Genomic DNA, 20,749 nt, shown 5'->3' on the forward strand with positions numbered 1-20,749 from the left:
ATTTATTTTTCTCATTCATGCATTACTTTATGATTTTTACTATCTATGTGATTTAATTTAATCATTGACCATTTATGTAAAATGATATATTGGACATCAAAATGAAAGTAGATTGCCATTTCATGCTTTTAACCTGTGATTGTTCTTATACAACTTCTAATTTTTCAGATATAAACTATAATATTTAAATTATAGTTGCATTACTTTATGATATCCAATCAGGTTACACATGACTTTTTAGTAGGAAATAGTAATGTACTTACATACTTTATTTTATTTTCTCATTTATGCATTACTTTATGATATTTACCATCTGTGTGATTTTATTTAATCATGGACCATTTATGTAAAATGCTATACTGGACATCAAAATGAAAGTAGATTGCCATTTCGTGCTTTTAGCCCATGATTTTTCTGATACATCCAGGAATTAGTCGTTTACTTCCATTTTTTCCATTTATTGTATTTATGCCCAATTTAGCATATTATTTTCATTTTTTTTTTGTACAAATGACAGACAAACAAAAAGTAATGAAAGTAAAATGCTATTACTTGCATTCTTAGCATATTTTTTTTTCTTATTTATAATATATTTTTAAATGCATGTCCATTTATACAAATTTATTATAAATCACTTATCTATCATTACATTTAACAAGGACTATTTAAAAAATATTAGTAATGTAATAGCAATGTACAACATTTTACTTAACTTTCACTCTCCATTCAATTGTGTAACACCCCGATTTTCAGGTAGTTTCAAATTCATCCATTGGTTTTAATTTATGACATTTTGGTATAAGAAGCCCTAGTGGCAAGATTGTAATATTGAGGCAGGAGGAGTATGCTAAGCATACTAGGGCGCGCCCTAATACGCTGGGCGTACACATATGTACGTTAGGTGTACTCATGTCCGTAAGAGACCCTAAGTTTTAGGGTTTGAGGGGTATTTAAACATCCTTATGGCTCATTTATCCCCACCTTTTCAGCCTCCAAATCTTTAGAGTCGTCCCTTGCAAAACCCTAGTCCCTCAAGTGTTATTTGAGCTAAAAAGTGTGTTTCAATGTGCTTAAGGAAGAAGGTGTTGCATCAAGGAGGATAGAAGTGGAAGCAAGCTTGTGGATCTTGGATCATTACCTTCTTGAGAAGCTCTGGAAGGTAAAAAGTCTTCACCTCTCATCGTGGACTTTGTGGACCCTTTAGGCTGCACATAGTTGTCTTGGTACCCCCTCAGCAAATCCAAGTTGGACTTGGCAAACACCGCGTCTAGAACTCGGGAGGTCATTACTGATGAGAGAGAAAGATTAAATTTTTCATAATTTAAAAATATGCCTATTTTTTTAATCAAAAAGTTATTGTTTTTTTTTTAATTCAAAATCTTAATCTTTTTACAACCTTTATAAATACCAACAACTATCTTATTTTTATAATACACAACAACCCTCAACTTTTCACACAGTCTATATTTTATGAAAAAAATGACTTCTCCATCCAACTCAAAAACTTCAAGAACAAGCAAGAAAAATACCCAATTCAAAACTCACCTTCATCACCTACCTTCTTCCAAAATTTAAGTGATCGACCTATTTATTCATCTTCTAATTATTATTATCCTGGTGCATACTAATCTACATATTCTATTCATAACCAACCACAATTACAATCTCAATCTCAATCCCAACCCTAATTTATATTCCGATCTCAAGTACAATTCCAACTGGAAAATGACTTTAACCCATTTGACAATCTTCTCGACTTGCAATTCCAATTCCAATACCAAGCCCTTCTCGAAAATCACTCTCAACCCGAAGTCGTACCTGAAACGGATTCCGAGCTAGAAGAGAGTCTACGTTAACTGGGACCCAAAAAAAAGGAAAGACACCTTCCAAGAATTGGACACCGGAGGAAGAAGTGTTGTTGCCTCATGCGTGGGTAGATGTTTCGGAAGACCTAAAGGTCGACAACAACCAAGACGCGTCAACTTTTTACCGGAAAGTTACTTAACGTTTTCTCTCGGAAATGAAGTTTGGAGACTACATAAAAGAAAATCAAATTTACTCGATAAGGAGGCACTTTACCAGAATGATAAGGGGGCACCTTTCAAATTTCTTCATTTTTGGATTATTATGAAGACGTCAAAAAATTGGCAAGATATCCAAACTTCAGAATCATTCACGAGAGGTTCTTCTAAAAGAACCAAAACATCCAAAATCACTTATAACCAATCGTCGGATACGCATATCAGAATTGACCTCAATAAAGATGATCATATTGAGGTTCCAATAGCTAGTCATCCCATGCAGGAGCGGAGCTTCAACATTTTATTTGGGGGCCAGAAATATAATATGTATAAAAATCGATAAACAAGGGGTCACAACCAAAATTTTATATTTTTTTGGCCTAATATGTATAAAATTAAAGTATAGGGACTAATTGTGATAAAAAAATCAACACGGGGGGGGGGGGGGGGGGGGGTGGGGCACAACCCCCTAGCCCTAATAAAGATCCGCCCTTGATCCCATGGGAAGAGACCAAGCTAAACGAAAGGATAAAGGGTTGCAAGTAGTTCGAGTGACTCGAGCAAATGACAAACAAAATAGACAACTTTAAAGACTACTTTTGAGCAATATTTGAGTGTCGCAAAAAAAAAGAAAAATCTCATGACATGACAAACTTATTGAAAAAAATACTAGTAACCTTACCGGACGCGTAAGAGAACTAACGTTAAAGGCCAAAGACGAGATTGCAAAAAATATAATATGTGGGTTTATGTATGTTTCATATTTTTAATACCGATTTTCTTTCTTTTTTTAATTGTCTTGGAATTCTTCTTTCAAGTTAATGAAACTTTAGTTTTTATAAAAATTAATTTGTTTAAATTGATTATTTTTTATATAAATTAGTTTTAATTAAAAAAATGTGACAAAAGTGGTGGCAAACCGCGCATCTAATGGCAAAGTTTTGAAAAAGCTTGACAAATCCTAAATGACGTTTAGGTGACAGCAAAAGGGATGTATTAAAAGTGACACCACTTCTAATATATTTTACTTTGCCAAATTGTCTTATTGGAATTTGGTTTGTTAAGAATGCAAATTACCATATGCCATGCAAACTTGGCAAAAAAAACCATAAAAAGACTTTGTAAATGTATTCTTCACAACTATAATCTTCAACTAAATTTTTTTTATCCAAAATAAGTTCTTACGACTTATTCATAGTTCTTTGTGGTGGAGTGTCGTGGCAACAATCAATGGATTTACAAAATTATCAATATGTAAGTTAGTTCTTTGTCTAAACATATAATGTAATGCAAATATACATTATTGCTTAAATACATAAAACATTTTCAAGAGCAAAATAACAAAACCTGTTAAATTGGTGATAAAGTTTTTTATGTGGGAAAATACCGTAAATAGTCAAAAAATGGGGGGTGTTTTCAAAAAATAGACATAAATAGATGACTATATCCGGAAATGGATGACTATATTAAAAAATAGACATAAATGGATGACTATATCAAAAAATGAAGCTACCTCCGCGGAATGCATGACTATATCCGGAAAAGTCCATTTTTATGTCTATTTTTTGAAAACACCCCCATTTTTTTGACTATTTACGGTATTTTCCCTTTTTATGTCGTTACCAAAAGAAGAAAACATTGTATTCTTTAAAACAGCCTAAAATGGATAAATACATTTCTTTAGCAGACATGATGCAGTAAAATGTTCCTAACACCTTTTTATCTTTGTAAAAAATTTACCAAGTTCCTTTTGATTCAAAATTACATTTATCCTTTACTAAATTATTATAAGATAATGATATACATAGAAAAAATTACAAGACTATGTTTGGCAGACCGACTAGAAATAACATTATGTTATAACTAACCGATAAACTACATGTAAAACGTAAAATTAAAAGAAATAATTAATACACGGTGGAGGAAGAATTTTTATAGTTACAATTAAATGCGAAAATTATAGCTATTATTAAGGTTATTTTTATGATTTTTTGCTATTCTGTTAAAAAAATGTCATTTTCTCTTCTTTAAATAGTATGGCCAAAAGGCCCTCAATTTCTTAGTGTCTCGATTCAACTTTCCCTAAGCATAATATCAATTACATGAAATAGTCAATCTCATTCAAAAACAACAATTTTTTTTAACTATACATAAATTTCTCAAGACTCCAATATGTCAGAAAAAACCACTGTATCATATATAACAGAAGCAACCAGAGAACTCCATGTGGAAACATCAGGGATCTTTTCTTGGGTAATCATCTCTTCCAGCCATATAATTGCTTCATATGATCTTCCTATCAAGCAAAGACCCTTTATAAGCATACTAAAAGTATCACTATTTGGCCAATAAGACTTCACCAACATTTTCTCCAAAACCTCACTTGCTTCAATATAACTCCCATCATGACATAACCCATCTACCAATATGCAATAAGTCTCCTTATTTGGAACACACCCTAATTGCCTACACATCTTCTTGAAATACCCAAGAGCCTCTACAGATCTTTTTTCATTACAAAGACCTTTAATCAAACTGTTGTATAGATTAACACTTGGAACACACTTTGCAATCACCTTTTCAGCCTCATCAACCTTATTTGCCCTACATAAAGCCATCACTTTAGCTTCATAAACCAATACCCCTGGTGTAAATCCATTGCCCTCCATTTCTTGAACTACTTTTTCTGCAAGATTTAGATCACCCTTTGAATAAAGGTCAACAGTCATTGTGTTATAGCTCTCAGAACTTGGAATCACCCCCTTAATAAGGGCATCACTCATTAGACTCTTTGCTTTTTCTATGTCTCTACCATTCCTACACTGATTGAAATCAAGTGGCATACGTTTCTTTTTAGGGGCTTTAAGACCTTTCCTAAGGACCTTATTTAAAATATCTGCAGCCTCCTCAACATGCCCATATGAACATAAAGTATCTAACAGGATTTTATACACTAAAACATCTTCACCGCTACCCTTTTTGGAAATTCTCCAGAACATTGAGTACAACAAGTGGATTGCTTCGTTAATTCTTCCATCTTCACATAATCCTGTCATTAGGATTTGATAGGTGTCCCTGGTTGGATAACAGTACTGATGATTCATTTCTTGGAAGACTTGAAGGGCAAGATCGGAACGTTTGTTTTCACAGAGAACATCAATTAACCATGTTAGTGAATGGGTTCTTGATTTCACTTCCCATTTGCTGAAATTCTCCAAGAAAAGATGATGAGCAGATTCGAATTTGGATTCTTTCACCATTATCTGCAATATGGTGTTGAAAGATTGTGTCCAGTTTACACAGTTGAAGTGATGGAGATTTTTAAAGAGAGAGATGGCTTCATTTATCATTCTGGATTTCGCATAGGCTTTGATTGCATCTGAAAAGACTGAATCTTGACACTCACATGAATCGTGTTTCATTTGGTTAATCACTTGTTTCATATCAAGTATTCGATCTGTGATGATGAGCTTGTTGATCATGGTGGCATATACAGGGCCATTGTGATGATAATTTGGGTATTTGTTTTTTGCTTGGTTAAAGATTTGGAGGGCTTTCAATGGGTTTTTCTGGTTCTGGATGATCTGAGATAGGTATGTTGGTGTAAGTACACGTGGCCATCTGATATTCATATACCCTGGTTTCAAAGACATGTATATTGCAATCACGAATTAGCTACAATTTAGTTTATATTAGATAACATGATTTTGCAAAACATGTTGATTTAGCATATTGAAGCAAAAATGAACAACTCTTTTCTTCAAATGGGAGTAACAAGGTGATATTTGTGACAATGTGACTCGATTAAGAATATTCAATTTGAAATCATTCTTGTGTTAAATCCAATCGTATGAATCATTTAAAAAATAAACCTTCTATTTTTTCCTATTGTTATGCTCTAAAACCCCAAAACGCTCCTCTGTCTCTTTCCCACTTCTCTAGAACTTACAAAACTAAAATTTGGGATCAAGTTTGTTGAAGTGGGGAACTGAATCTTCTTTCAGCATTTACAGTTTTGGATTTGACACGATAACAACTTAATTTATTATGTATCGGGGATATAATTGTAGTGCTTTAGGTACTTTACGAGTGTAGAAACCTACATAGCTTACCCATTATGGTGAAAAGACTTCATTAGAAGTACACTGTATCAACCATCAAGGCAGGCATTACATCGAACAGTTGGTGTCCACGAAGAGCTACACCCAGAATATCAAATAAGAAAGAATCAAGAAAAAAAGAGTAATTACCTCTGAAGTCGGAGTACTTTAAATAACGGATTTGATTCAGAGAAACGACGAGAATGTTACAAACTCAAGCACAAGAAACAATCTGAAGTGGAGGAGATAGCCGGGAACGAAATTCAATTATTCCACATTCTTAGCACTTAACTTCTACCGATGAAGTTCATGGCATCAAGAGTAGCTATAGATTTCATCCGCACCTGAGATCTCATCGGCGAAGCCAACACGATTACCGTCTCTTACGATGTCTGATTGAAAGGATGGAACAGGTGCGGTTTTAATGCAAGCATGGGCAACTATCTTTCACAAAAAAATTATAGACAAAACTGCACAAAAAATGGTAGGTATGCATTTTTTTTTTTTTTTTTTTTTTTTTTTTTTTTTTTTTTTTTTTTTTTTAAGGTTTTAGTCCAAACCACGACTTTTTTGTATTGGTGGTTCTTTTGGTCAAGTTTGTACGTAGATTTGGTCTCTCGTAAAACTGAAATGACTATAATGCCCTTCTGATATATTTTTTATTTTTTTCTATTTAATTTAAATAAAAAATAAAATAAATAAATAATTTTGGCCTCTCTCTCTCTCTCTCTCTCTCTCTCTCTATATATATATATATATATATATATATATATATATATATATATATATATATATATATATAAGTGAATATACCCTTAAGGGTACATAAGCTTAGGTACCCGAACACACCATAATACGTCGTTTTGTTTGATATATTCATTATAATGTTCATAAACTTCAATCTTAAGTTGATTTACTTTCAAGATATTCGAAATTTTCGTATAATCTTTCTCTTACATCACATCTTTTTGCCGAACACTTATTAGACTATATATATTGTAGATGAAAATGAAAATTATGTAAGAGAAAGATAAATGTGTAATTCATAAAAATCTTGGAAGTAAATCAAGTTAGAAGTTAAATTATAAGAACATTAGACAATTAGAATGTATTATATGATACAAAACAACGTATTATGATGAGTTTGGGTACCTAAGCTTATATACCTTTAAGGGTATATTCACTTTTCCCTATATATATATATATATATATATATATATATATATATATATATATATATATATATATATATATATATATATATATATATATATATCGTTTTTTCCCCTAAATCCCAATACAGAACATGATACCAACTCAAACTGCTTCACTTCAACACCTTTTTCACCTAATCAGAAACCAAAACAACCTAAAACAAGAACCATCAATTCGGTGTCTAAAATTCATGAGCCAAGGAAGAAATCACAAATATGGCACGAAACATACCAACCTATTTCATCGTCCCCAAGTGATGTACAGGCTACAACAGCTAAAGCAATTGCCATGGACGCATTTGACTTTCCACCAAAAATGTCTGGTTTTCAATTACTAATAGAACCTGACCCCCAAAAGGTTCGCTTTTAATTTTGCTTGTAATCCTTTTTTGCATCTGGGGTTATCTTTGTTTGTAGTCGTTGGTCAGACCATCATCTACATCTTCGTTTTCTCAGAAAGTATGGTTGTATAAGGCATCTGGTGATGTCAAAGAGTTGGTGTAGACAGATGCGTATGTGTGTATTTTCTGGCGATGTCAAAGAGTTGGTGTGAACAATAATAGTGGTGAGTAGTTCTCTTATTTTTTTCAAAAAATCGATTGTCTCCTTCTTGAGATCAGGAATATTAAGACAAAATTTGAACCTGTAATCGAGATATCAACAAAAGTCATGTGATCCTTAACCTAAAATACCTTTTACCTTGGCCTTAAATCTCTATAGTAATGAAGAGCTGGAGAAGGGGATTTGGGGAGAAAGAAAGAACTGAGAAATAGAGGATTTGATAGGTAGATTTGAAAGAGAAAACTCAAAGATTTCCAGTCACCATCTCTGGTGACCGAAGGTATCAAGCAAACACTCGAGAGATACAGAGACCAACGTTATGGAGAAGACCAAGAAAGAAGGAGAAGAAATCGAAAGGAAGGAAGTTGACATCGTCATTTTGGGTCGTTGATCAGAGCTCTCATCGGAATCTGTGGAAGAGAGAAAGAGGTAGTGTGACCAGTTGGTGGGTTTTGTCCTTCTGACCATAATTCGAGAGAGAGTGAGAGGTGGGGACAGGGGTGGATAAGTGGGCCCACTTTTATATTTAATAATAATAATAATATTAAAAACTGAAAGAAAAATGGAAAATAAAATCATTAAGGGTATAATAGTCTTTTTAGTTTGGTCACGGACCAAAACTGCAAACAAACTAGCTCAAAAGGACTACCAATAAAAAAAGTCAGAGTTTTGACTAAAACCCCAAAAAATTGCATGCCACAGGGACCATTTTTGCAATTTTGTCTAAAATCATTAAGGGTATAATAGTCTTTTTAGTTTTGTCAGGGACCAAAACTGCAAACAAACTAGCTCAAAAGGACTACCAATCAAAAAAAGTCGGGGTTTGGACTAAAACCCTAAAAAATTGCATACCATAGGGACCATTTTTGCAATTTTGTCAAAATTATACTATAATATTGATTTTAATATTAATATATCGTCCTTTTTTTTAGACAAAATTGCAAGAATGGTCCCTGTGGTATGTCAAAACTAGCAACTTTGGTCCAAAATGGGTTTTGGCTCGCAAGGATGATCCAATAGTTTCGTTTTGTTGCGAGTTCAGTCCAATTTCCTATGAACTTTTTTATAATGACGGATTTGCCCCTTATTATTTTATTTTCTATTTTTCTTTTACTACACTAATTAACAAACAATTAAAAATAAAACAAAAATAAAATACCTCTCTCTCTCTCTATCTCTCTCTCTCTCTCTCTCTCTGTTTTAGGAATTGAAACTATTTTCGTCATTATCAAATCCACACAACCAAGTTCACGATCTTTTACACACACCTCCACCTATAAAGAGATCTGCAAGAAATTGACTTGGTTTTGAAAATGATAGAAAATCGATCCACCACAAAAACCCATAGAGAAAAAATTTGAACCCAGAAAACAAAATATTAAACTGTTCTTAAACTGGGTTTACACACCCTTTTCATCTTCCTTGAATGTGATCCCGAGTTTCTTTCGGAGTAGGGGCAAGATCAGTTTTCGGCTTACCTTCTTCCAATGACTTTTCTCTCAATTAGAAAACATAATGTCCCCTCGCCCTCCAATTAGTTTCCTTTTTATTGGGTTGTGTTCTTGAAGCTCTGGGCATGGAGGATAGCAACTGAAACATAGTCACTTTGTTCATCAATTAATAGTTTGCTAATACATTTCGTGGCTGTAATTTCAATTCATTTGTTAATAAGCTTGTGATAATCGATTTCTTGGATCAAGGGTATGGTTGTGATAATCGATTTCTTAGATTAATGGTCATCCACGTGAACTACAATTACCGGAGATCAGAACATAATGTCGTTTCTCCTCCCTTGCAACTGTTGTTCAACCTGCCATTTATATTCATAAAAATGAAAACCCTAGAACTATGTTAACCACCATCGTTGACAACGATTTCAAAAATGGAAATTGGAATGTGGGTCAACTACTCACGATTCACTTGTGATTTCTAGTCTAAGACACAAACATAAGACAAAATAATAAAAAGCACGCACGCACATATGGGAAAGGGCGGTGATTATCGCGTCCACAAGTCGATGACGACAATAAGCAGCCAACAATGGTCGAGAGATGTAATCCAAATCGATGGCGTTAGGGTTTCTAGGAAGTGATGTCGTCGTCGGAGTCGATAAGTAGTATGTGATGCAGTGATGGTCGACAGTGGCTATGAAGGTGGAGGTTGGAATAGGGGAAGGAGACTGGTAGTGTACGGTGGGTATTTTATAAGAGAGGGAGAGGGGGGGGGGGGAGGGAGAGGGGGGAGGGGGAGGGGGTATTTTATTTTTGTTTTATTTTTAATTGTTGTAATAAAAGAAAATGGAAAATAAAATAGTAAGGGGCAAATCCGTCATTATAAAAAAGTTAATAGGAAATTGGACCAAACTCGCAACAAAACGAAACTATTGGACCATCCTTGCGAGCCAAACCCATTTTGGACCAAAGTTGCTAGTTTTGACATACCACAGGGACCATTCTTGCAATTTTATCCTTTTTTTTATTATTTTATAATTTTTTATCATTTGATTAATTTGTATTATTAATAGATATCTTTAACATTAATTTTAAACTAGGGTTTGGACCATCCGTGCGTTGCTGCGGAAGCTCCGGTATGTTAAAAAATTAGTTTGACACCATATATACAACGAAGACGATTAAATCATATAAAGTGGAGTACAAAAATATCAAAATAAAACATGGATACAAACAATTGACTTGAAAGTGTATCTTTAAGAAATTAATAAAAAAAAAAGATTATTAAAAAATTATATAAGGGGTCAAAATGTAACTTTAAAATATAGTAAGCTACCAAATTATAATGTATAAAATACTAATAATTTAACTTTAAAATTATAAGGGTTGAAAACTGTTAAATAAAAATTAATTAAGGAGAAAGAATATAAATATATATAAAATTTAAAAATATAAGGATAAAAATTGTTACATAAAAATTAGTTTAGGGGCACAAAATATAAAAACAAATAAAAGTAAAGGGAGGAAAATAAAAAAATAATTGAAAGTATGAAATCCTTTTGCTGCTTCCGTGGAATGAATAGTGAATCCCCTCACATACCAATTTTGGTAATATATATATATATATATATATATATATATATATATATATATATATATATATATATATATATATATATATATATATATATAAATACTCCCTTTGTCCCAAAATTATTGTCCACAGACAAAAAATCCCAAAATTATTGTCCACAGACAAAAAATACACAGATTAAGGAAACATTAATTACCACTAACTTTATACATTAAAATGACAATTTTGTCCTTACTTTGTATTTAATGTTTCATTAAATGCTTAGTTGGTTAAGTAACAATGAGGGGCTTTTTGGTAAAAGTGTTATTTATTTTTAGAAGTGCACTATTATTTTGGGACGGAAAAAAAAAAAGATGAACTATAATTTTGGAACGGAAAGAGTATGAGATAGTAAGACATAAAACGTGTAGAATGGGTACTAATTTAACAATGAGGCATCTACAAATTTATTTTTTTCTATAAATTAGTTGATAAAAAAAGAGTTGATGATTTTATTAAAACATAGACCAGTTATTTGTTACTAGTTACTACCTTCACTGAGCATCAACTTTATTAAATTTTGTTTTTTGTTCTTAAATATTATTCGTATTATAAATCAATAATGACTTTCTATAAAAATCAACGTAGTTTGAACCCCACAACGCTTTTAAAAACAAATCAAAATCTTTATGGTTATATCAGATTTTTTTTTTGAACTACAACGATTTTTATGGAATCAGATACAAAACAAAAACAATAAAAATTGTAAAACAATAATAATAATAATATTTTACAAAAAATACAAGACAATAAAGACAAAAAAATAATGTTGATTTGATTGATTTAATAATTTTTTATTCTCTCTTTTATATATATATATATATATATATATATATATATATATATATATATATATATATATATATATATATATATTAACTTTTTTTTAAATATTTACGGTTTTAACTATTTCAATTTTTAGTTCTACAAAAATAACTTATATTTTATATATCTCTATTAATTTGTTGTATTTATTTGAACGTTTTTATAAATTGGTTTTTATATATTTATTTTTCTATATAATAATTTATTATTTTCTAGAACTTAAATTTTTTTAACTATAGCTGAACGGGTCACCCGTATATTAAACGACTAAATATTTATAATCATTATTATCGTTCTAGTTTTAACAGATAAATATGTATAATAATTATTATTGTTTTACAATTTAATTGCAATGTTGATTAATTATTTATAATTTATTTATTTATAATAATATTTATTAATATATATATATATATATATATATATATATATATATATATATATATATATATATATATATATATATATATATATATATATATATATATATATGTGTGTGTGTGTGTGTGTGTGTGTGGGTGTGGGTGTGTCAAATGTCAAATCATGGGGGAGGGGGGGATAAACAAAGGATAGGGGGTGACGGATTACCTGTTCCCTTTTTGATGAATTTTATGGGATGTATATTAAAAAATTAAGGTGTACGTATATTGAACTTATAAGATTGAAGGGTATGGCTGGACATCATGACATGGTTCAGCATGCTGAACTCGACACCCCAATTTGATATGTTTCTCTCAAGTCTCTCTTCTTTCTCCCTATTACTTACCGTTTCCCATTTCACTTGCATTAGAAAATCCAAAATCAAGAATTTCCTTGTTTTTAGTCCCTAATAAACTTGAAATGACATTTTATCCTTTTAATTTCTTTTTTTTAATGTTTTGTTAATTTAAAAAATAAATAAATAAATAAGAGAGAGAGAGAGAGCACTGGGGTGGGGTGGGCTTTTTTTTCTTTTTCTTTTATTTATTTATTTTTTTATTTTTAAATTAACAAAACATTAAAATAAAAACAAAAAAGAAGAAAGAAAATTAAAAGACTAAAAATATCATTTCAAGTTTACCAACAACTAAAAACATGGAAAAACCTTGATTTTAGATAAATGAAAAAGTTTTTGGATCCCATCTAAAGTTTTTTTTTTTTTTTTTTTTAATATCACGGGGACCAATCTTGTAGTTTTGTGTTCTTTTTATTAATATATAGAAAATATTAAATTTTCCTTTATAATAGCAATGTATTTCGTAATTAGATTTTTTATCCATTACGAATTTTATTTTACCAAGGATAGTAGAGCCACATACTTGCAATTCTTTTTTCATATTAGCAATGTAAATGTACTTCAACATTTTGTGAAAAAAGTTGTAAAATTGTAACAAGTTTAATGGGGAAAAAGATCCAACAAATCAAATCAAGGTCACAAATGGTGAAGAAGCCAACATAGCCAATAAACAGACAAGCATCATTACTATCTCACCCAGCAACTAAGAAAATGAAATGAAGCTACACAGTTTTTAATCAACAAAGAATAATAGAATAAGCAAACACCTCAATCAATAATGGTTTTGGCTAAAACAATTAACTACTCCTATCATATTGATAATATGGCTGTCAAAACTCAAAACTCTGTGTTGGAAATAGAAAATCACAATGTGTATACATTCTTTTATTTATTTATGTGTTGTTTATTTTTCTCTATGCATATATGTACATAAAAGGATGTGTTGTGTTAAACAGACGACTCCACAGCCTCCTTCACATTTAACAGCATATGTTCTTCTGTATTCCCATCCACAGCTCCATAACTAACCTGCATTTCGTTTATTTATTTTTATTTTTAAATTAAACCAATCCAATTGCATTTTCAATAACTCAATAAATCAATAAAAGTATAAAACAAACCTCAACAGGCAGCTCAACCGGGAATAAGTTTATGCTACTGGGATTAAACCTGAAACCACTGCACATGTAACAAACTTGATTTTAAAAAAGTAGAATAAATAAAGTGCAAATTATGTATTTTTATTAATTTAGAAAAGTTAAAAAAAAATGGATATTTATAGATATACCTGCGAGAGATTAGCAACTGCCAGACGTATGGAATGAAGAACTCTTCAGGGTGGCTTTCTTGTTCATATGTGAAGCGTAATTGGGTGAACATCTGAATTTACAACATAACATTGTTAATAATATAAACATTTAAAAAAAAAAAAGTAGGATTTTTATTATTACCTTCATCCCATCTCCTCGCCAAAATCTGCAGTTTGTGTTGATTACTTGAAGCACCTTCTCAACTGACCATTCACCATCCAACTTTTGTGCATCCATTCGGCTATTGAAGAAGTCCAACACCTACCAACCATCATCAATTCAATGATTTTCTTTCAATATTATATTATTTATTATGATAAAAGTAACATCTTGAATTGTATTTTTGGTGCATACAGAAAAAATGTTCTCCAGCAACTCATTGAAGCGTGGATGATTCCGGAAAGGTTGAAAAACCTCCTGCCTGTGCATAATTGCATAAATCACCTGCCAAATTTTTACAAAGTCAATCTCAAAGGGCATTTACGTCTTTTTGGGCAATATGCTGTTTGTACCTCTGGGTTCCTTGGAAGTGCGTAAGTCAGGATTGCATTCAGTATCTCCAACACAATCCTCAAGAAGTCCGTATAGATATGCAATTCTGCTGACTGGTGAATAAAGATAAAAAAAGCTTAAATGCAACAAATAACAACCTACTTTCAGTTTTTTTTTTTTTTTTTTTTAAAATCTATTATAGCTCTAATTACAGAATTGTACTTTGAAAAATCTCACCCATTTATAGCAATGTCATCCACCAAACACATAACACAGCAATTTTCACTGCTATAATTGAGTATCTTTTTCAAAGTACAATGCTTTATAAGAAAAGCTTTTCAAAGGTATAATGCTTTTAATAGAATAAAATAAAAGTAGTATGCTATAATTAACAATTTAACCATGTAGTTCAGATTAAATACCGTATCTTCAGGAAGTTTATCATCATCTTTGAGTTCACCATCATTTATCTGCATTTTATCGTTCTTTAGCTCTGCTAGTTTTGCATATCTGTATATTATTCCCATGAAAAACAGTCAGTGATTACAAAATAAAAATAAATAAAAAATCAAAGTACAACGCTATAATCGGGAAGATGCTGCTTACTTGCGTGACAACATATCAAAAAGGCTAACAAGGCGTTGTGATGCATATGAACTTAATCGATGCACATGAGGAGCCATGTTAGCTAAAGCTGCAAGGCAATTTGTATGTAGATAAACATCCTGTTCCAATTTATAAAAAGTTACTTCAAATATAACTATTATAAAGCATAAACACACACACGTATACATGCAGCTATATCTATATTATATAATACGTATTGCATCTATACAAACATTATGTAACACATAATAATTATTATAAGTGCAATTAGATTCTGTTATATATTGTCTTACCCGCATCTTAGACATGTTATACTTCACTGTCCTAATTAGGATGATGACCATAAGAGAACCAAGAGATGTTTGATGAAGAAGTCGCTCTTGATACCATGGAACAGAAGGCAGAATCTTTAAAAAAAATGTCCATAAATTAGGATAAGTTCCCCAAATAACAAGATTATGACTAAAGTAAATAAAAGACCATATTATATCTGATAAAAGTAAAACAAATTTACCAGTTTGTGGATGCTAGCATTAAAAGAAGCATCTTGACTAAGTATAAGCAGAATAATCAGCACCATGTAGATTTGATTTGATGTTCTCCTTGAAGCATCATATAGTGTCTCCAACAAAGGCATTAACTGGCCATTTTAATTGAAAAAGAATAAAACTCAGACAAGATAGACAACAAACAACACTAAATGTATTTTGCTTTTTGAAATAATAGATTCATACCAATGTATCAATATCAGTTCGCACCAACACATATTCCAAAAAGTCTGAATTCCCATGAACCAAAGCATACAGTAGCAAAACAGCAGTTTCATCAGCCAAACACCTGCAAAGATCAATCACTTATGTAAAATACAATAGCTATAATAAAATTTTGAAGTGAAATGAGGTCTTACATGCCAAGTGTATCAAAGAGAGAAGCAAAAGCCAATCTGACAAGTGGACCACTGTGTACATTTCCCTCAATATCCACCCTATCAACTGCAAGGAGGTGGTGGTGATAAACTATGTCAGTTACTTAGAAATAACAAGGGAACATTGTACTTTCAATATATATTTCTTACACTCAACATCCTTAACATTTTCTAAGGCTTTGCAATATGGGTTTTCAGCAAAATATGTTTCATCTTTCAGAAGAGATTCAGAAGTGACACTGACATTGATGTTCTTGACAGATTCCACAAGAATACATTTACGATAATGAATGAGTATAAGTAGTATATTGATACTGCTGTCTGCTAGTTGACTTCTTGAAGCTTCCACACTTGAATTCACAAAGTAACTAAGTGGTAATAGCACTATATTTGCTGCAAATGAGGTATAAAGAACATTCTTTTAGACATACAAGATATATGCACATTGGGAAGAAAAAAAAAGATTATTAGTTTTCGGAAGATTATATATTATTACCAGCTGCTGAACCAACTCTTTTCAGAACACCAAGCTGATTTTCTTCAGACAATAAGGTATAAGATGAACTACTTTTGGATCGAGGGCGTGTGATGTAATTATGTAGCAGTTTGTGAACAACCAAACCTACTAGAGAACTATCCTGCAAATATGGTGATAAGAGAAAAGAAAGGATTGGCATTCTTATATGGAGGGAATTCAGTTCCATAGGAATCCTTCAAATTCCATGTTTGAAGGATGTCATTATATAGGGTAGGGTGGAAGGATTTCAATTCCGTTCTTTCTTTTTTTATTAATAGACCAAAATACCCTCATTATATATATATATATATATATATATATATATATATATATATATATATATATATATATTGACATTGTTAGTGGTTACCTCACTCATTGCTGCATCAATGAAAGGGTGAACATCATTTGGTCCAGGTGATGGACCAGAAAGAAGCTGTGTAGACATGGCAATGAGCATGAAGTTCAGCAGTTCATGATGTAGGAGATATGTCTTGGGACTTCCAAAAAACAATAGTATTTATACATACACAATTAGAAAAAAGCAATTTATATAATGAACATAATAATAATAAGAATAATCAAAAGTATACCTTATTTCGACTCTGCCGATATAGCTAAGCACAGCATGCATAACCATACTTATAATGCTCTCATCTGCAGTCAACAATGGAATACATAAATGTTGAAAATACAAATTAATTGTTATATTTATGTAAGACACTTCAAATCAGAAAAAATGTATTAACATATTAGATGAATTACCTTTACGGATATTGCTTTGTACTGTTTCACTCTCATCTAGGGACAAATACAAATCTTCAAGGTTCTCACTTGTTGAATTCTCAATTGAATACTTAAGAAATACAGAGGATATGTAAGATGCATTTACAGCCTTCATTGAAGACACAGATAGGCCACCAGGGTTAGAAAGTGACTCTTGCAAACACCAGGTTAAGTGGATTAACATCTTTGCGAGGTGCCTTGTAGAACCATTATTCCGTGCTGTGAAATAGAACAAATCAATATCCAAAATAAGACCCTAGCAAATGCAATCTATATCTAGTCTACAAAATCAAGTTTAGCTTAGATTTCAGAAAGAAAAAACTAAACTAATCACTTATAATACATCTAAATGGATAAAGTTAAGACTACTAATTAAATAGGAGCTCAGAAATTGAAATGAAAATAGCAGCAAGATAATGCAATCTCTAACACAAAAACATTAGGGTCCAGTCTTGCATACTGTGCCAACAATTTGAATAGGTGGAGGGATAGAATTCCAGCAATGACCTCTTAAAGCTTGCGGAAAACTTATGAGAAGCATATAGGTGTTATCAGCTATCACTCTGGGCAGAAGCACCGAATTACTCAATATGGTATAACAGAAAAATCAGAAGCAAACCAAATAGTAACTACACTTTGTCAAAGGTTTTGTAAGGAAGGTGACTTGACAGATTATCAAGAGAATGAATGTAAAACGAACCAGTTTTATTTTGTAAGGAAGGTGGCTTGACAGATTATCAAGAGAATGAAAGTAAAACGAACCAGTTTTTACGCCTAATTTAAACATGAAATGAAAAAAATCTTAGGAATTCCCCTATTTGAGGTAGCATTTGGAGGGATAGTTCTCCAGATCATACCGGAACCCCTCCGCGCCATCAGCTTAAAAGCTCACAAGTATAGAACAACTATTCATCTAAACCCCTAACAGAGAAGTACATTATATTGATGGAAACAGAACGCTACAACTAACCGAATTCCTGGCAAGCTTGTTCAACACGATTAGCCGGCCAATGGAGATCAAAAGGGAGCTCCAGTAATTTCTGCCAGTAATCAGAAACGAGCGGAAACGTTTTATCACCAACAAATGTTCCGATTAAATACTCCGCCGTGTCCTGCGACAACTCGCTGCCCCACCGCGGTGTTGAAGGCACGGCCCCCATCTAGTTTGAATTTTGGCAACCAAGGGACCTCCAAAATATGGCGTAGATCAGTTTGATGGATCTAAGTTGAATACTGGAGTAGAAAACGTAAATGGCAATAGTCTAACGACCTGCAATTTCGGGAGGCGTAGATCTTGAGACGGTGGTGGTCGTCGGTGGGAGACTCGGCTGAGATATCTTCAAATCTTCAAATAACAATAATAATAATAATAATAATATAAATAGTAATTGCTAGTAAAGTAGCCAAACGCCAAAAAGGAAAAAATCTGTTGGCGAAATTACAAGCAAACCAAATAAGAATTGCCTAATTAAGATAAACTTGTAATTTTATTACACCAAAACGAATTTTTTTAAACAACTAAGTAGTTGGTTAGAAATTACAACTTATAACACAACAATAGAGTACCTCTCAACCAATCTAATCCATAACATTAATTTTATTTATTTTTTTGCATCTTAAAAGAAACCAAGAAAATGAAACAGTTACGATCAAATCAAAAAAGGAATCATTTCTTATCTTTCATGTGGTTGAAAAATAAAATTGTTGTGCCATTTTAATAAAAATAACCAACATTTTTAAAAAAAAAATGACCATATGATCCGGAATACCATATTCTGGAGCACGAAGTTTTGTTCCAGAGTGGGTGTCGGTTGGTGTGGATGAGGTCCGGAATTTGACACTCTCTACCTTCCGAACTGAAAAAGTGTATTCCAGATTGAAGTCCGGAATGGTTGTACATTTCGGAGTGGTGTTTCGGAGAGCTATAATTAGGGTTTATGTATGTTTTTCTTCTAAATATGCAATACATTTGTGTGTTTAGTATGTTTATGTGTTCGATACTTTCCATAAACGTTCCGAAATGAGTATGTATACGAGTTTTTTCGAGTTTCAGTTTCTAATGGAGGGCAATGGCAGCGTATCGACGGATATATGCAATATCTTGCTTCAGATTACACATGCTTTGGTGTAGATATAAGCAATGATATCAACTTCGTTGGGTTAGTTACATTGGTTGCTTCCAAGTCCATGTTACACACTAATCAAATTCATCTATCTTTTTTCAATGTCCTGGATAAAATATATTTATACAGATTCTTGATGATAGAGATGTTAGATATTTTCTTAGTTTTGTTACTACTATGCCTTCCAACACAATACAATTGTTTGTTGCTAATAATGTTACAGAAAGTGGTACTAATCATGTAACGTCCCAAAAATCACGACTGAAAATTTTTCTTTAAATCATTACTAAAACCATATTTATAAAAACATATCATAAAACATACCATAATTCAGAGTATTAATTCCAAAACATAATTTCATTATCAGAGTAAAACATCCCATGCTGACTAATCAATGGTGTGTGTCATACGATCACCCCGAGCTCTTCCCTCCACTACCGGAAGTACCTGAAACCAAAACTGAAAACCGTAAGCACGAAGCTTAGTGAGTTCCCCCAACCTACCACATATCCTGCATAAACACATATTGCATATACTGGGCCACGCCCACTATTTCGGGCCTCGCCCGCTACAACGGCCCCGCCACTCCAGGCCCCGCTTGGCTTCGAGCCCCGCTCAGATACAAATATGTTTCAATTAGGCCTCGCCTGTCATTGGGCCTCTCCCGCTAACATACACTAACACATAAACATATCACAACACATAAGCTAAACATATACTAATGAATCCTGTCCTAAGGCATCGCCTATCTTGGGCCTCGCCCTTGTCCTGTTACTGATGAGTCATGAAACCCCGTCCACACTCCTACTGACAGTGAGATACGAGCCCATCCCACACTCACTCATTCCCTAGCTTGGGCCTCGCCCCTGTTCTACTGCTAATGAGATGTGGAACACCGTCCACACTCTGCTATTGGTGAGATATGGGACCTCGCCCACACTCACCTCCCTACCAGGCACATACAAGTATCACACAGACAACAAGTATACTCTATCATGCAAACCATTCCTTGGACACCCGCCCGCTATCAATGGACCTTGGTCCTAAATATCATACTGGTATACAGTGCTTAGGGATAACCCCTGGGTCTTCTTACTCATATCTACATGGGCCGACATTGTGGCCTTAGACCCATCCACACAAAGGGAAACTCACCTGCACTGCTGAACTTGCCGATAACCCTCTGGCTGTTGTCCGATAATTCTTTAAACCGCTGCTCCTCTAGCTCCCCGAGCTATCAATATCAATATCATATAACACTCAGATCCAAACAGAACTCTAGAAGCCAACTAAGTCCACTCTTGACAAAGTCAAAGTCCTGGTCAAAGTCAACCTTCTTGACTGACCCTACTCGCCGAGTCAACCCGTTGACTCATCGAGTCCTTATACTCATAAACTCACACATTACGC

At 32.7% G+C, this 20,749-nt stretch overlaps 2 protein-coding genes across 4 annotated transcripts; both read right to left on the reverse strand.

Annotated features, from left to right (window-relative positions):
• Nucleotides 1–4,119: 4,119 nt before the first annotated feature.
• Nucleotides 4,120–8,304, reverse strand: EMB3101 (Tetratricopeptide repeat (TPR)-like superfamily protein). 3 transcript variants are annotated; one of them, XM_079001926.1, is made up of 3 exons: nucleotides 7,572–8,304; nucleotides 6,272–6,513; nucleotides 4,120–5,658 (listed from the first exon to the last, which is right to left on the reverse strand). In XM_079001926.1, exon 3 carries the CDS (start codon nucleotides 5,651–5,653, stop codon nucleotides 4,181–4,183), a length of 1,473 nt encoding a protein of 490 aa, XP_078858052.1. In that variant the 5' UTR covers nucleotides 5,654–5,658; nucleotides 6,272–6,513; nucleotides 7,572–8,304; the 3' UTR covers nucleotides 4,120–4,180. The 3 variants fall into 3 exon arrangements, with proteins under 3 accessions (XP_078858052.1, XP_078858051.1, XP_078858050.1); XM_079001925.1 differs by lacking the exon at nucleotides 7,572–8,304 and having other exon boundaries at nucleotides 6,272–6,682; XM_079001924.1 differs by lacking the exons at nucleotides 6,272–6,513; nucleotides 7,572–8,304 and adding an exon at nucleotides 6,134–6,265.
• Nucleotides 8,305–13,310: 5,006 nt separating this feature from the next.
• On the reverse strand, nucleotides 13,311–18,574 carry LOC145053820 (dyggve-melchior-clausen syndrome protein). The gene is made up of 18 exons (XM_079001927.1): nucleotides 18,187–18,574; nucleotides 17,196–17,435; nucleotides 17,024–17,087; nucleotides 16,801–16,930; nucleotides 16,410–16,551; nucleotides 16,064–16,306; nucleotides 15,896–15,980; nucleotides 15,723–15,825; nucleotides 15,503–15,628; nucleotides 15,282–15,395; nucleotides 14,989–15,107; nucleotides 14,805–14,892; nucleotides 14,403–14,495; nucleotides 14,245–14,334; nucleotides 14,032–14,151; nucleotides 13,869–13,960; nucleotides 13,702–13,759; nucleotides 13,311–13,609 (listed from the first exon to the last, which is right to left on the reverse strand). The coding sequence occupies exons 1-18, from the start codon at nucleotides 18,374–18,376 to the stop codon at nucleotides 13,529–13,531; spliced, it is 2,178 nt and encodes a 725-aa protein (XP_078858053.1). The 5' UTR covers nucleotides 18,377–18,574; the 3' UTR covers nucleotides 13,311–13,528.
• Nucleotides 18,575–20,749: the final 2,175 nt, after the last annotated feature.

The sequence above is a fragment of the Lactuca serriola genome, chromosome 5 (assembly GCF_051521515.1).
Source record: "Lactuca serriola cultivar US96UC23 chromosome 5, Lser_US96UC23_V15, whole genome shotgun sequence".
In the NCBI taxonomy this organism is placed as follows: Eukaryota; Viridiplantae; Streptophyta; class Magnoliopsida; order Asterales; family Asteraceae; genus Lactuca; species Lactuca serriola.

Coding starts and splice junctions, on each gene's coding strand:
- LOC145053820 (XM_079001927.1), bottom strand. CDS start 18,376: ATGGGGGCCGTGCCTTCAACACCGCGGTGGGGCAGCGAGTTGTCGCAG. Junction 15,396..15,502: donor ATGCTAGCATCCACAAACTG/GTAAATTTGTTT, acceptor TTTTTTTTAAAG/ATTCTGCCTTCTGTTCCATG. Junction 13,961..14,031: donor GGCGAGGAGATGGGATGAAG/GTAATAATAAAA, acceptor TTGTAAATTCAG/ATGTTCACCCAATTACGCTT.